Below are 17,588 nucleotides of genomic sequence, written 5' to 3'. Positions count from 1 at the left end.
CCAAATGTGATTTTTGGATTCGAGAAGTCCAATTCTTGGGTCACGTGGTCAACCAAGAAGGGATAATGGTCGATCCAGCAAAGATTGAAGCGGTAATGAAGTGGGAACAACCAAAAAGTCCCACGGAGATCCGAAGCTTTTTGGGATTAGCCGGATATTACCGAAGGTTTATCCAAGGATTTTCTTCAATCGCTAGTCCATTAACAGCGTTAACCCACAACGGAGCTACCTATGCTTGGAGTGATAAGCATAAAGAAGCATTCGAGAAGCTAAAGAAGAAACTATGCGAGGCACCGATACTTTCTCTACCCAATGGAGTTGAAGACTTCGCCGTTTATAGCGATGCGTCTGGTGTTGGGTTGGGTTGTGTTTTGACCCAAAGAGAAAAGGTGATCGCATATGCGTCTCGACAGTTGAAGGAACATGAAAAGAACTACCCGACTCATGACTTGGAGTTGGCGGCGGTAGTTTTCGCTCTAAAAATATGGAGGCATTACCTCTATGGCACGAAGTGCAAACTTTTCATCGATCATAAGAGTCTCCAATATCTCTTTAATCAGAAAGAATTGAACATGAGGCAACGACGCTGGCTAGAATTACTCAAGGACTATGACTGTGAGATACTTTACCACCCCGGTAAAGCAAACGTTGTCGCTGATGCTCTCAGTCGAAAAGTCAACCTTGAAAGAAAAAGGCCAAGAGCGTTGAGAATAGAAATTGTCTCGACCATTGTGGAAAGTATCAGGGAAGCTCAAGAAGAAGCTTCAGAGAAGAGTGACCGAAAAGAAGAACATTTGGGAAAAACATCAGTGTTCGGTACAAACAGTCAAGGACTAAAGGTATTCCAAGATCGGATTTGGGTACCTAAGACTGGAGGAATAAGAGATCTTCTGATGGAAGAAGCTCACAAGACCATGTACTCGATTCATCCCGGTAGCACTAAAATGTATAGGGACCTAAAACCCTACTACTGGTGGCCGACGATGAAGCTTGACGTTGCGAAGTATGTGGCCGAGTGTGTAATTTGTGCAAGAGTTAAGGCACAACATCAGAAACCATATGGGAGTTTAGAACCCTTGCCTGTACCCATGGGTAAATGGGAAGACATCACCATGGATTTTGTGACTAAACTACCCAGGACGAAGAACGGTCACGACATGATTTGGGTGGTCGTGGATCGTTTCACAAAGAGTGCACACTTCATAGCTGCCAATGAAAGGTGGTCTATGGATAAGCTTGCAAATGCTTACGTGAAGGAAATTGTGAGACTTCACGGTGTTCCTCTAACAATTGTATCGGATCGTGATAGTCGTTTCACGTCAAGGTTTTGGAGAAGTCTACAAGAGGAATTGGGTACGAAGTTATGTCTGAGTACAGCTTACCATCCGCAGACTGATGGTCAGAGTGAAAGAACGATTCAAACGCTTGAAGATATGTTGAGAGCATGTACCCTCGAGTTCCAAGGTAACTGGGATGAGCACTTACCTTTGGTAGAATTTTCCTACAACAACAGTTTCCACTCGAGCATCAAGATGGCACCTTATCAAGCTTTGTATGGACAAAGGTGTCGTACGCCTTCTTGTTGGCTTGAGGCTGGCGAAAAGCAGTTTATGGGCCCCGAGATAGTCCATGAGACTGCTGAGAAGCTGAAGGTGATCAGGGAAAGGATGTTAGCAGCTCAGGATCGTCAGAAGAGCTATGCTGACAAGAAAAGACGACCGATGACCTTCGAAGTTGGGGATTCCGTTTTGCTTAAAGTCTCACCGTGGAAAGGACTTATACGATTCGGGAAACGAGGAAAGCTGAGTCCAAGGTTTATTGGACCGTTCAAAGTTCTTCAGAAGATTGGGAACCAAGCTTACAAGCTGGAATTGCCCGAAGAACTCGATGGTATTCATAACACCTTCCATGTATGTTATCTGAGGAAATTCACGGGAGAAGTTCCCGACATAATTCCGATCTCGGAGTTAAGAATGGATGAGAATAAGAGGCTAATCGAAGAGCCCGAGGCAATTGTTGACCGTAGGATTAAGAAGTTACGACGCAAGATGGTCGACTTAGTGCTAGTCCGATGGAAACATTCGAATGGGCCGAATCTCACTTGGGAAACAGAGGATGACATGATGAGTCGCTATCCGCATCTGTTTGCTGACGCATGATTCCGGGACGGAATCATCCTAAGGGGGAGAGAATTGTAACGCCCGGGTTTCGGGGCTAAGCATTTTAGACGATGTAATAGTCTAGGTCAACTATTGTAACTCTTTTGATGTAATAAAAATGAAATATTTGAGTATTTTGTGAATTTATGTGCTTATTATTTAATTATAAATGTATAATTAATAAAGAATAAAAATAAGCGTCAAAATTAAAATATGAGATAAGCCCGATATCTTTACATAAAGTTGTAGTGGTTGAAACAAGGATTTCGGGAATATAAAGAACGTCGAAATCCGATTTATAACGAAGAAGTTATGACCCGCCGAAGTTTTACGGCAAAACCGGCACGACACCGGGAAGCGTAAATAGTGAATTTACGATGGAGCGACTTTTAGCCTTAGTGATCTAAACCAAAGTTGTAGTATATGTTAAACCAAGAAAATCCATAAAAAGAACGCCCAAATCTGACTTCGTATGAGGAAGTTATGATTTTTCAAAGTTTCGGCTTAACAGTGTACAACCCGAAACTCGAATTTTAGTTCGAGCGATTTTTGGCTTACGCGACCTAAATGAGAGTTGAAGATATCATTAATAAGAACTCAACGGTAAAAAGACAGACGAAAACGGAGTCCGTATGAAGGAGTTACGAATTCTTCGCAGTCATTTAGCAGTCTAATCTCCTCCTAACTGTTAAATTTAAGATCGGCCGAGAATTAGCCGATAGAGTCTAAATGAAAGTAGTGGAGCAGGTAGTGGAGCACTAAGCAATTAGTGGAGCAGGTAGTGGAGCACTAAGCAGGTAGTGGAGCACTAGTGGAGCACCCAGAGCACTATAAATTGAGGCTCGGGGCTGCCTCATTCTTCACACCTTCAACCCATACTTTCACTCTCTATACTCTCTCTATCCATTCAAGCTGAAGCTCTGCCCGCAAGAAGCCCGGTTTTAAGAAAAACTCGCTGTTTTATCAAGGGATAATTTTTTTTGAGAAAAACCCGCTGTAAGTAAGGTACGCCTACAAAATTTTTAATATAACTTTTAAATAATTATAGTAATGTTATTAGGTCCTTAAAATAATTATTTGGGCTATTATTATTTATATATTGAGTGTTATTTAACGCTTATATAATAATAATAATAGCTAGACTATTAATTAGTCACGGTTAACGTTAAAACTAAACTCTAGTGGTATTAATACTAGGTTTTGGTCAAGGAAAAATTGTTTTGAGATAACGAAGTGCTGTTCAAATACCGAGTCACCACCTAATCAGGTGAGTGCATAGTTACTTTCATCTTACACATAGATATGAAGTATTTTATATTAATTACGTGCTATGTGTGCATATTATCTGAATACTTGCTGCCTATGCTGATGAAAGATTTTTATACATGTTTTAAATAATTTAAACTGTATATGTATTTTATATCTACAAAAATGTTGGGGTAAAACATGGGTAGATGTAATAAGACAATGTGTGATAAAATGATGAGAGGCCTCGATGTTGTTGTTGTTGATTCTGTCATCTAGCGGAGTATGGATGACGACCACAGACTCTTCTAGACAGTCCAGTGGAACGCTAGCAGGCTCGCAACCTGTAGGTGTTTGTGAACGATGTGTTCACCGGTGTACTCCATCCCCCTCATGGTTGCCTTTAGGACATTTATTGCTGAGGAGACCCCTTGGCAGTAGTGTCCATCCCGATATTGATCCTTAGTCTAGGTCCCTTATGATAGGTGTTTTAGGGACGTAATGTGAGGATAACGGGAACGGGTAATCGGGTTATTGTTGATTGATGAAATTAATAAACTTATTTATTGTGGGTTGAAAACCCTATGTGCTCACCAGGCTCCCAAGCCTGACCCACTCAGTTTCTTGTATTACAGGTAGTGGCGCACGAGCATAGATATGATGTTTGGGATGAGAGAATTACGGATATAGGCCTGTAGATATGAATAAATGTAGTAAGGCTTATATTGTACTGTTTATGCTTTTGATCTGTATTGAACATGACATCCCGAGGTTTTTAATGAAATACATTTCTACGGAAATGCTTTGATAAATCTTTATCATATTTTATTTTGGGAACAAATTCCGCAACACTTTTATTTAAAATGTTACTCTGATTTTTAAACAAAGCATAAACAAAATCGGTCTTTTCTGGCCGTGAAAATGGGGATGTCACATAAGCCCAGGTTCTCTATACATCCAGGATCTATTGGTGGCCATGCATGAAGCGGGAAATTGCTTGGTTTGTAGAGCGGTGCTTGACCTACAGGAAGGTCAAAGCCGAGCATCAGCGGCCTCATGGTAAGGTCCAACCGCTACCCATTCCCATGTGGAAGTGGGAGGAGATCACGATGGACTTCATTACGAAGTTGCCAAGGACGACGAGGGGTGTGGATGTCATATGGGTGATGGTGGATAGACTGACGAAGAGTGCCCATTTCATTCCGATATCAGAAAGTATATCCGCAGAGAAATTGGCGGATATTTACGTGCGTCAGGCAGTGGCTAGACATGGGGTTCCGGTGTCGATAGTCTCTGATCGTGATGTTTGGTTCACATCTAGGTTCTGGAAGAAATTCCACGAAGAGTTGGGCACTCAAATACATTTTAGCACGGCGTACCACCCCCAGACCGACGGTCAGAGTGAGAGAACGATCCAGACACTGGAGGATATGCTACGGGCATGCGTGTTGGATTTTGGAGGGAGTTGGGATACGTATCTCCCACTGGCAGAGTTTTCATACAATAACAGTTATCATGCCAGTATCGACCGGGCTCCATTCAAGATGTTATATGGTCGGAAGTGCCGGACCCCAGTTTGTTGGGATGAGGTTGGGTACTGGGTCATGGGAAGTACTGAAGTAGTGCTCAAGACTAATAGGTTGATTCAGCTGGTGTGCGACCGGTTGCGGGTCGCGCAGAGCCGTCAGAGAAGCTACGCCGACCGACGGCGATCAGATCTTGAGTTTTAGGTGGGGGATTTCGTGTTGCTGAAAGTGTCGCCCTGGAAATGGATCATCAGGTTTCGGAAGAGAGGCAAGCTGGGGCCTCGGTATATAGGCCATTCAGGATCACGCCCGAGTGGGCAAAGTGGCATATCGCTTGGATCTGCCAGAGGAGCTAAGCCAGATTCACAAAACGTTCCATGTGTCGCAACTTTGGAAGTGTGTCACCGACGAGGCTGCGGTTGTCTCGTTGGGTCATATCCAGGTGGATGAGAGCTTGAACTACATCGAGAAGACCGTTTCCATATTGGATAGGAAGATGAAGCTTCTTCGAAATAAGGAAGTAAGACTGGTGAATGTGCAATGGCATCATCGGAAGGGTTCCGAGTGGACTTAGGAACCGGAAGAGGAGATGCGAGAGCATTACCCCGATTTATTTGGGTCAGCAGACTTCGAGGACGAAGTCTAGTTCAAGTGGGGGAGACTTGTAACACCCGATTCAGGTATTGGCTAGAAGTTGACAATTTGGAGAGGTTCATGCATGGACTCGGCGATTTGGAGGACCAACTCGTCGAGTAGAGTCGGGTATCTGGAACGCGGGACGGAGGTGACTCGGCGATTCGGAAGGGTCGACTCGGCGAGTCCGAGCTGTTAAAATAAAACCCTAATTTTGGGGTTTTCCCCTATATAAACATCATTATCTGCCCCCAGTAGCCTCCCTTAGCACCTTAGAAGAACGTTTACGACCGCACACCCTCTTGTGAGTGAAGTAAGATCAATTGGGAGCTTATCCTTGAGATTTTGGGGGAGGATTCCAAGCTTGAAGAAGAAGTATCAAGGGGAAAACACTAGATCTAGCATCTAGTTCGTCTTGGGCATTGATTTGAGGTATGAATTTGTTACCTTAAGCATAAATTCTATTTGAGAGTTGTGACCAACTTTGAGGAAATGGAAGAAAGCCTAGATCTGGACCTATCATAAGGATATGGTTCCAGATCTGGACCTTCATAGGTCCCAATTATCATAAAGTTGCACCTTTTAGTGAGCTCATTCCCTTCCCATGCATGGAAACCTTGTTGAAGGTTAGTTTTGGTGTTTATGGCGATGTGAGGCCTTGCATGCACGTAAAGTTTTCAAATGTATATGTATTCCACACTAGTAGAGTATATATCTGAAGTTTGGGACCTTGAGTCCCACTGGAAGAGGCCGTAAACATAATGGACTAATAGGGACTCGACGATTCGTGCAAAAGACTTGGCGAGTCGAAAGGGTTCACGACGAAGGGTTCACAGTCAGGGGTGTACGGTTGGCGGTTTACGGCCGTAAACACCAAGGAACTCGACGAGTCCCTCGGGTGACTCGAGGAGTAGATGAGTTAAGCAGGGAACCCGACGAGTGAACGATCTCAACGAGTCAAGGTCAATATGGACTGTCGACCTTGACTATAGACTTTGACTTTGACCAGGGTTGACCCTGGGGGTATTTATGGGATTATGCTGAGTTATTTACTCATTGATTATAAACAGTTTGGGAAAAGCAGCATAGGACATACCTGAATTCAGTTACTGATTTAGCTTTATGAGGTGAGTCGTCTCACCATACCCATGGGTCTAAGGCACCAAGGCCGGCCCATTATGTGATTTGATATGATATATGATTTGTTATGATATGTGATTGTGTGTTTTGCATGGAAGACCCCGGGGGGAGCCCGTGACATTGAATATAAGACCATGTGGGGTAGCCCATGACATTCCTAGGTAAAGACCATGTGGGGGAGCCCATGACATTGGATGTAAGACCATGTGGGGTAGCCCATGGCAGTCCTAGGTAAAGACCATGTAGGGTAGCCCATGGCATTCTTACATATTTTATGTAGGCATGACTTATGTGCTACATGCGTAGCTTTGATTAGCTAACAGGATATATATATGTGTGTGTGTGGTATGCTCTGGGGGACACACTAAGCATTCGCTTATAGTTTGTGGATTTGTTTCGGGTTCTTCTGAGTCCAAGGGCAAGGGCAAAGCTTTATTGCGCGGCGTGCACTCTCTCTCAGGCGACCTTATGGGACATTCTGACATTTGAAAAATAAAGTTGTAATGAATATGGATTTGAAACAATTGTTTTGGAATTTCTTGATTTATGGGAATGTGTTTGGTTAATTAAAAATGAAAAATTTCTTTGAAAAAAAATTGGGTCGTTACACATGGAGTGTTTAAATTCATAAACTTAGGATTTTTATAGCTAATCTTAGCATGATTAAGCCTTTTGAAAAGTCTAAGCAATTGTCTTAAAGGAATAAGGACTTAATAAGTAGTTGGCCACGATGTGGCAGACACGAGGATTGCAACTGATCTATTTTAGACCATGACAAGGCAAGGGTCTTGCTACTATGTGGTGGTCTTCTAAGTTGACTACTAACCGTTGACTTTTAACTACGTTGACCTTATGTCGAATTTTAGGGTTTTACGTCACAAGCTGAGAATTCACCTTAGAATATGTGTTTAGGTTGACGTTGTACCTTCCTTTTTATGTTGTAACATGTAGAGGTTTATGCTTGTTTTTGAGGTGACTTTTCTTAAAATATCTTTGTAAAAATTGGGTCGTTACATTTGATGTGGAATTGTATTTGACATTATGACTTTTCTTGGGATGATTTTTATGAAAACTGTTTTTCTATGGATTTAAAAATGAAAAATTTGGTTTGAAAATTTGGATGTTACACAAGTCGATTTCCATATTAGACCACTAGGTAAAGGAGTGGGAGGATTTTCGTAATTTAATCTAAAAAACTAAAGGGCAGATGCAATAAAAAGCCTTACGTTTGTAAGTTTTTGTCGGTTTTACCAAAATCGTATCTTAGGTCCACTAATGTCACAAATTTGCATTTTTTTTTTCAATTTTACCCTTTTTTACAAATTTATATGGCAAAATTGAAAATTTCTATCAAACCTTTAGTGAACCAAAAAAACAAATTTAAGGGTTTTTATAAAAAAAAAAATAATAATAAAACCAAACATTTCTATTAAACGAAAAGACTTTAATAAACTAAAAAGAAATTATAAATTTAAAACATAAATAAACAAAGTAAAATATAATTTTAGGTAAAAACGGACAAAAAGTTAATGTCATGGCAAAACTTAATGGAAAATATGCGATGTTGAAGTTAAAAAGATTTGGAGGTACGAAAGTCTCGTGTACGATATCAGACCACTAGGGTTGACCAAGAGTCGAGGGGTGGTAAATGAAACTTTTGACTATCAAAATTAAAATGGTATTGCTCCTCATTCTGATATGACCGCCTCCTTTTAGTACTTTTCAATACCTTTCCAACGTTTCTTCCTTCTCTCTACTCTTCGTCGTCTCCCTTTCAACTCATACACTCTAGAAGCCTCTTCTCATTTGTCTCGTCATTCCTCAGTCTCAAAGGTATTTGCCTTTCTTTTCTTTCTTACACATGCTAAGGTTATCGATTCTTGGGTTTCATTGTCTTTTTCTTACTCATATCCTTCAACCGCCTCTGTTTTTGCTGTTCATAAGATATATATGTATATATGTTGTTCCGAATTTAGATTCATCGAATGTCGGTTTTTCTTTATCATAGGAAGAAATCGATTAATTGGGTATGTCGAATCTTTTTTGTTCTGTTTTTCTTTTTTTTTCTTTCTGATTTGGGTTTTTGAAGAAAGGCAGTCTATAGATTGAAACCCCAGCCTCCAAAAACTAGTGGTCCCTTTCTTTCTTTTTCTTTGATGCTAGTACAGTGCATTCGCAGAAAGCACATTCATTATTATTTTTAATTTTTTAATTTTTTTTCTTTCGATCTACTTTGTGACTCCCCCTTTGTTATGAGATCTGATATGATAAGTTATTGGGGTGATTAGGTGGAAAGAATGGAGATTAAAGAATTTGGACCTTCATGGTTGATGCCAATGCTAAGAGCTGACTACTTTGCAACCTGTCGTTTCCATGGAGATTCTAATAAAAGCGAATGCAATCTGTTCTGTTTGGATTGCTGTGGGAATGCCATCTGTCCCTACTGTTTGATTCATCATAAAAATCATCATACTGTTCAGGTAACTAATCAACTTTCAAACATCATTTAAAAATTCAAATCCATGGCATACTCTGAACATAGTGTAACAAATTCTAGGATGTTAAAATTTTGAATAGATAAGGCGTTCTTCTTATAATAACGTGGTGAGGGTGAATGAGATTCAAAGATATTTAGACATATCATGCGTTCAAACATACATTATCAACAGTGCCAAGATCGTGTTCTTGAACGAGCGTCCTCAGGCTAGGCCAGGAAAAGGCGTCACCCACCACTGTGAGATTTGTGGGCGGAGCCTTGTTGATGCTTTCCGATTCTGTTCTATTGGTTGTAAGGTATGATTCTTGACTTATGGTTTCATTTCATTCCACCTTGATTTGGTTCCATGTTGGCTTGATTTTGTTATTTCTTTTTAGCTTGGTGGCTTGAACCGTGGGGATAGCAAGCTGAGCTTCACGTTGAAGATGAACCACATGATCCATGGGTATGAATTTCATGGTGAACTGTTGAGAGGTTCTGTCAGCTCTGGTGAGGAGGAAGGAACCAACAATATGTCTCCGGGGACACCACCGATATTTAATAACCGGAATTCAAGCAGGAGGAAGGGGGTACCGCATCGGGCGCCGTTCTGATGACCACCATGACTGCTAGAGTAAGAGGTAAATATAGATAGGAAAGAAGATAAATGGGTGAAAAGTGGATGATGTGATATATACTTGGTTTTCTTTTATTTCTTTTACTGACATGTTTTGATTAAAATTAAAGGGAAATTTGTACAAGAGGACATATTTTTGATGTATGTATATATATAGACCTAAACATCAGGGAATATTTGTGAAAGTTAGGGTGTATTTCTATCGTTTTGATACGGATTTGGAAGCTATGAAGTAGATCCATGCTAAAACCTAGGTAACATAAACTCAACCAATCCAATATAGAGAAAATTCGAACAATGACAAAAAATAGGAGGTGGTTCCAAGAAAATAACTAAGAAAAAATAGATTTTGGAAAATGACCAAAGGATCCGCAGAGCACCCTATGCGGATCCATTGAAGGCTCTGTGGATCCTCTACAGCTCTGCGGAATATTTGTTTTTTGATTTTTTTATTTTTTTTTTCGTTTTTTCGTTTTTTTCGTTCATTTTCGTTTATTAATATTAATTTATTTTTTTAAATACACTAATACCTTATGTGATTATTATGTAAAAAATTTGACAAAAAAAATTAAATAATGAAATCTTTTATGTAATACGTTTGCTATTGATGTATGTTTTCCATGTATTGTTACTGTTTTGTATTTTATGTTCTATGGAATAAAGGAGAAGCTAACTCACCTGGTTTCAGAAATAACCTACTACAAACCAAATACATATAAATAATGTAATACAAACCGGTGCATATAAATAATCTAATTAAAACTATACAAATATTCCATGTTTTTTATAGGTTACAAAACATACTTGAGAAAACATAAACATACAACATTCATAATAAACATACTATGAAATAAACTTCATTCATTCAAATCGAACCACGGAAACTTTGATTTGTTTTCGTATTCCGTCCATAGGTTTTCTGTTGCTTGTGTCCCTAGGTTTACTGTCGCTTGCGTCCATTGGTTATCTGACTGTTGCTGCCATTGGTACTCGGTGTAACCCTGCCATTGGTTATGTGGCTCTTCCTGTGGTCGGTATTCGTTCTCTTGCGTCCATTGGTTATGTGGCTCCTGCTGCCATTGATGTTCGGTCTGTTGTGTCCATTGGTTGTCTGGCTGCTGCTGCCATTGATGTTCAGTCTGTTGTGCCCATTGGTTGTCTCGCTGCTGTTACCATTGTTGTTCGGTATGTTGCGTCTATTGGTTCTCTGGCTCATGTTGCCATTGGTTTTCGGTCGCTTGCATCGGTTCCTCTTCTTTCGCTTTTGTCCGACTCCCTGACGCCCCAGTACGTTTTTTACTTTTACTTTGGTTATTTGGAACGATTTCCTTACACGTCCTTGCATTATGAGTTGTGTTATGGCATCTACTACACCTTCTTATTTTTGGTTCCTCACCTTGAGAGAGAATACGATTGGTGTTTTTTGGTCTACCGGCTTGACGTATTTCCATCACAGGAGGGTTAACAACCATAAGGTTATCCGGAACCTCCCAATCACTAAGTTCTGAAAGAGGGTATACCGCCTGCTCATACGTTCTTCGATATGTTTCAATTTTATAAGTATCTATAGCCATATGCCTACAGTGATCAATTTTCAAGTGCGCTAAAACCATTATCACATGATCACATGGCAAACCAGTTAGTTGCCAATATCTGCAAGAACAAGTCTTTTCCCTCAAATTCACCATGCCACCACTTTTGCATTCATGCACTTGATATGTTGTATTGTCAACACCGGATACCGACCATCCTTGAATCCCCTCTTTATTTTTTTAACCATATCTTTAGCCCACTTCGTAAGTATTGTTGTATTTTTGTCTGTTAAAACGAACATATATTATTATATATGACATTTATCATATAATTTAAAAATAAACATAATCATACCTGCAGCCATCCGCCGTTTGTAAAACCATTTCTGCATAAGTGCGCGTAAGAACTCAAGAAGTGGTAATATAGGCAACTTCCTTGCTTTATTTGTTACAACATTCATGGACTCCACACTATTTGAGGTCATATAATCATACCTCGTGGTAGGGAAATACGCTCTGGTCCATTTCTCGCGTGGAATTTGACTGAGATATGTCGCTACATTATCTCTTATATTACGAAGTCTCCCTCAATAGAATTCAAACTCAGTGGTTTTGTAAGCTCTTACCAGCTTCCAAAACAAAATTGTTGTTTTTTTGTTTTTTCCAAAGGTGTGGACTATGTTTCCTATTAGATGAAAAGCACACAATCCATGTTGAACATTTAGAAAAACATTTTGAATACTTACAAAAATTGCGGGTGCCCTATCTGTGACCATTGTCAGACCTTCCACATCACCAATGCATTCATGTAGTTTTTCAAGAAACCATGACCGAGAATCCGTAGTCTCTTTTGGGCAAATTCCATACCCAATAGGCAAGATCTGATTTTTACCATCTATGGCCACTGCATGCAAGATGGTGCCTTTGTACTTTCCCTTCAAATAAGCACCATCCATAATAATAACTTTTCTACAACACTCTCTGAAAACACGTATCTGCAACAACAATATAAAAACCATTAATATATCAACAATATAATTTGTTTATAAACATTTAAGAAAATAACAAATATATTTAAAAATATATTACCGCGCATCCAATAGCGAAAAAGCAATACTCAAAACGATCCTCCAAATCAATTTTTATGTACGCCACGGTACTAGGATTATGTTTCTTCAGATTGTGAAAATAAACTGGAAGTTCCGAGAAACTTTCTTCGGGGGTCCCAATCATCAATCCCAAAGCAAATTCTCTAGCATGCCACGCTTGTGAATAACTCATATTTATTTGTAGCAAAACATTCATATTTCTAATTATATCTTTAGGCTTCCAAACTCTCAAACTTCCTTGACCCATAATGTCATGTATTATGGTTTCCACAACTTCGCTATTTGCTTGCCTATGATTTGGGTGTATAAGCAATGAAGAACATGTATGCTCGTCATTAAACGTCTTAATTTCAAACATTTCTGTTCCTTTAATGAGAGATGCGTATAAACACCAATGACAATTTTCTTGCATACAAACAACCTGGTATCGAGATTTTGAAGATTTTTCAACCTTGATCTGAAACTTTTCTCTAACAGCTTTCAATTTAACAGCAAACGCTAGCTCTTTTTTCGGTGTTATAGGTTTGATTGACAATTAATTTATCATTCAGACCTAAACTGTGAAATGGTCCAGGTTCAAGAATAGGTTCTGGACAATCAGGAATAGAAGGAATACAATATCATGGATTAAAAGCAGTTTTCTGTTTCGTGTACTCATCATCCGACCACCCTTCATTTGATTTTTCCTCACATCTTTGATCATCAACTTCAGAAACTCCTCCATACTCGAACAAATTATGACGTTGTAATTCGGTCATGCCCACTTTTGCTTCTTTATCATTATCTGATACAAAAGTATCATTATCAGATACAAACTTATCAGTAACCGAAACTTTTTTTCATAACCCACTGACACTTCATTTCCTCTTCTACTTGAATGGTTTCCATCACATTGGCTTTTTATACGACCTCTATTAGTTTTTGCTGGATTAAAGTGGTTGTTAACCACTGCTTGTTCTTCAGCTTCTTCACCTACCACCGTTAAATACAAATGCACCGTCTTCTTTGATTTAGACATTACATGTCTCAATTGAAATACATCAGTTTCATCTCCAAGCTCCATGACATACCCTAACTCCGGGTGCTTAAAATTCAAACATATATGACTATTTAGCACACCTGCCTTACTTCTAACCATTTGTAATAACATTTCATGGTAAATGTTAGGAGGAAGATTTAAACCATAGTTTTTCACATTATTTCTAACGTAAACCTCATCTCCATTAACTAACTGCCAAGACCCTCCCGTACACAAAATAATAAAACTCATTTTACAAATCACTCTCCATAAACACAATGAAAAAATAACTTCTACTGGTAATTGAAACTCACAAACTCACAAAAACCCACTAAAATACGTCTATAACTTCTATAACTGATTCGCAGAGGTGTACACTGATCCGCAGAGGTGTATATTGATCCACAGAGGTGTACACTCATCCGCAGAGGTGTACACTGATCCGCTGATAACAGTTCCATCGATTCCCAAACAGTTCTATGGATTGATATTAAACATAAGTTCATTATTTTTAACATTTTTTTGTCAATTTTTCTACATAAAACATAAGGTATTAGTATATTAAACAAATATTAATAAACGAAAACAAAAAATAGAAAAAACGAAAAAACAAAAAAATAAAAATTAAAAAACTCAAGATCCACAGAGGTGTTGTAACGCCCCGTTTATTTAAATAAATTAATAAATGTAAGTCCGAGACTAATTTGTGAAGAATTTAGAAGTTGGAGGTTAAAAGTGAAAAATCCGGATTTAATTTATAAGTATTCTGGAAGCCAGGGACTAAATGGTAATTATTGGGACTTCATTGAAGAGATTTTGGAGGCCTAGGGGCTGTTTGGTAAATCAAGTATCAAATTTGAAGGGAATTTCCGAAGCTGGGGTAGAAAAGGTAAATTAGGGCCTTGGTTTGAAAAGAATTTTATGAAGAGGGAATGATCTTGACATTATGGCATTAAATTTGAAGGGCACGGGTATAAAGCCTTAGCATGTGCCGGTTGCCACAAAACGCTAACCCTAGCTAAGGATGCAGCCGTCACCCACCCTTATACCTCCCGTTTACAGCCGCCACCTCTCCATCACTTTATGCCTCCCTCATCGGCGACACCACCACCCCCCATGTTCCGATCAGCGAAGGGCCACCAAGCAAACGCCAAGCCTCCACCATTCTTCTTCTCTTTCTCCTTCTTTAGCCACCGAAGGGAAAGCTATCCAGTCGCCGCTGTGCTACAAAGCCCGCTGCCGTCACTCCGTCACCATCGAACCACCATAACATCGATGTCGGAGACGCCGACGAAGACGAGCAGTTAGCTTCCGATGCTGAATCAGTCGTGAGGAACCGGAAGATCGACGCTTGCTGGGAGCTGTTGTGATTCGAGATTGGATCGCTATTTCCTTTTTCCGTTTCTTGTTGCCGACGCGCCTTCCCGCTGAAGACGAAGACATTCCAAGCCGCCGACAATTTCGTGGAACGTAAGGACCGACCACCGCCACCACCGTAGGGTGGTGGCTGCCATCGCCGAGAGCCACCAGGTGGGTGGCTAAGCCTTTGAACGAATCAAAATCACGTATATGGGTTGTTGATGGTGTTGATGCCGTAAAACGAAATAGATATCCACCATGGCCGCCAGCCATGGTGGCTGCCGCCGTGTACCATCACTAGCCACCACTAGAGTGGTTATGTGTGTGTGTGTGTTTCGTAGTGTGTGTGTTTATTTTTAGGAATTTCATTGTAAAATTTTAATTGGCGATGTAATAATAATAGAAAGCTATAACCACCACCGTGGGGTGGTGGCTGCCGCCACCGACAGCCGTGTCGGGTGGGGGTGTGCCTCGTTGTATGTTGACTCGTTTGTGATGTTTGGACAAGGGACATAAACCCTAATGGGCCCAATGAAGCCCTAATTGACATTAAAGCCCAAACATGTGTCTAATGGGCTTAATGGACCCTAATGGATCTAAGGACTTAGCTAATGGGCCTATTGGGCTAAGATGGGTTGGAAACCCTAATTAGGGCCTAATGCCATGAAACCCTAATTTGGGACTTATCGAGACCGCATCGGAATTATTTAATGAACTTAAAATATTAATTAGTAATCGTTGCAAATTAACCTAAGCCCATGTGGGACTTAATGGATTACGTCCTTAATGGGTTAAGTAGGAAAAACTTAACCCTAATCATCATTTTATGTGGAAACCCTAATTTCACTTGGGCATTGAGTTGGGCCTTTACATTGGGCTTTGGTAATTGGATTATTAATGGGTCATCCAAGAATAATCATATGGACTAGAATAATTTAATGGGCTTTAGGATAAGGCCCATATGTGAGGGTTTGGGCCCAATTTGGAAAATTGGGCCATAGATGGGCCATAATTGGGCCTTCATGATTATGTGATATTGGGCCGTTAGAATGATGAATGTTGGACTAGACTAAATGGTTGGGCCTTATGGCAAGACCTTATAAAGGTTTGGGCCCAATTTGGAAAATTGGGCCATATGTTGGGCTTTGACTCAGTTGATTTTTGGGTCTTTGGATTGGGCGTTGGGCTTGAATAAAGCTAAGCTAGGGGTAAAGTAGGTAAAGTAGTATTTACCCCGAAGTATGTAGTTATGGTTATGTGTTGGAACCCAATTATTAATTGGGTGATGTTTTGATATTGACAGTTCAGGAATCTGTCATCCAGCAGCTGGGGGTTGTGTCTACGGGACTTCAGCAGTGTGAGGTGAGTTACCTTCCAGTAGAAGTGGGTCTAAGGCCACAATGCCGGCCCATTAGTAAGAGTTATAGTAGAGATAATTGTCTTTGTGATAATTATCTGGTATGTTGCTATCTGTTATGATTATGTACTAGTATGCTATGATGTTATGTGTTATGTGATAGGAGGGGGTATGTTAGACCCCAGTATCGGTCGAAAGGACCGAAGGGGTAGTTAGTACCCAGTTATGTTAGATAGTTCATGATATATGTGTTATGTTATTATGTGGTAGTGGTAGGGGGTGAAATAGTCCCCAGTTACCAGTTGAAAGATACCGAAGGGGAGGCCAGCACCCATATATGCTAGGAATTTACCGGTGGAAAGATACCGAAGGGGAGGCCAACACCCATATATGCTACACAGTTACCGGTTGAAAGATACCGAAGGGGAGGCCAGCTCCCAGATATGCTAGGCAGTTACCGGTTGAAATATACCGAAGGGGAGGCCATCACCCATATATGCTAGGCAGTTACCGGTTGAAAGATACCGAAGGGGAGGCCAGCACCCAGATATGCTAGGCATTATGTGTTTATATGGTATGTGGTATGATAGGGGAACTCACTAAGCTTCGTGCTTACGGTTTACCGTTTTGGTTTCAGGTACTCGTTTTTAAAGGAGAGGAGCCAGATTGATCTCAGCGCATCGCACTATGGTTTTCTGCACATGAGATCTTTGGGATTACACTCTGATATTGTTTTATGATAACATATTTTGATTATTTCTACTTTGGTTTTGACATGGCATGATATTATGGATGTTTTATTATACTGTTGGTTTTATAATAACGTATTTAAAAATGAATTTTTTGGCCTGTATTTTTGGGATGTTGCAAGTTGGTATCAGAGCCTTGGTTTGAGGGATTCGGGCACACTCCCGGGTGTGTCTGAACTCAAACTAAGGACTTGGTATGAAAATTTTCAAAAGTAAAATCATTTTTATAAAAAAAAAGTTTGAAAGAGAAAAGATATTTGAAAAGAACAAGGTGTGTGATGCGTGCAATCAGCCAAGGTCAAGTAAGTTTTCCCCAAGATACCCATAGATGTTATGATATGTTATGTCATGATATGATTATGAGAACTGCATGCTAGATTAGGGCTAAGGATCTAGGAAGGATGCCTTGTATGCCTATTTGATGAGATTATTGCGCTATTAGATCGACATATTCAAAACAGATGAACATGAATGAAGTAATCAAAGAACACAAGGATGGATCAAATGATGTCGAATGATTAATATCTTACACCTCAGAAGAGCTCGATGAAGAACTTCGACTGTAGAGGTGTGTTTATGGTTACAATGCAAAAGCTATTAATGAGAACGATTACCTTAAAGCTATACATGCATGCATAATATATAATC

The 17,588-nt window shown here is 40.0% G+C and overlaps 1 protein-coding gene across 2 annotated transcripts; it reads left to right on the top strand.

Annotated features, from left to right (window-relative positions):
- The first annotated feature begins 8,415 nt into the window (after positions 1-8,415).
- On the top strand, positions 8,416-10,001 carry LOC145156223 (protein RGF1 INDUCIBLE TRANSCRIPTION FACTOR 1-like). Of its 2 annotated transcripts, none has more exons than XM_079075685.1 (4): positions 8,416-8,536; positions 8,992-9,183; positions 9,281-9,496; positions 9,578-10,001. In XM_079075685.1, exons 2-4 carry the CDS (start codon positions 9,001-9,003, stop codon positions 9,791-9,793), a joined length of 615 nt encoding a protein of 204 aa, XP_078931811.1. In that variant the 5' UTR covers positions 8,416-8,536; positions 8,992-9,000; the 3' UTR covers positions 9,794-10,001. The 2 variants fall into 2 exon arrangements, with proteins under 2 accessions (XP_078931811.1, XP_078931810.1); XM_079075684.1 differs by lacking the exon at positions 8,416-8,536 and adding an exon at positions 8,573-8,730.
- The last annotated feature ends 7,587 nt before the right edge of the window (positions 10,002-17,588 follow it).

The sequence above is a fragment of the Lactuca virosa genome, chromosome 2 (genome assembly GCF_052849685.1).
Source record: "Lactuca virosa cultivar CGN04683 chromosome 2, Lactuca_virosa_CGN04683_v6, whole genome shotgun sequence".
Taxonomy (NCBI): domain Eukaryota; kingdom Viridiplantae; phylum Streptophyta; class Magnoliopsida; order Asterales; family Asteraceae; genus Lactuca; species Lactuca virosa.
This window is presented reverse-complemented; position numbering and strand designations above follow the sequence as displayed.

Excerpts from the sequence above, each read along its gene's own strand:
- LOC145156223 (XM_079075684.1), top strand. The coding sequence starts at position 8,689 with ATGTCGGTTTTTCTTTATCATAGGAAGAAATCGATTAATTGG. Across the intron at positions 8,731-8,991 it reads GGAAGAAATCGATTAATTGG|GTGGAAAGAATGGAGATTAA; the intron begins GTATGTCGAATC and ends TGGGGTGATTAG. Across the intron at positions 9,184-9,280 it reads AAAATCATCATACTGTTCAG|ATAAGGCGTTCTTCTTATAA; the intron begins GTAACTAATCAA and ends AATTTTGAATAG.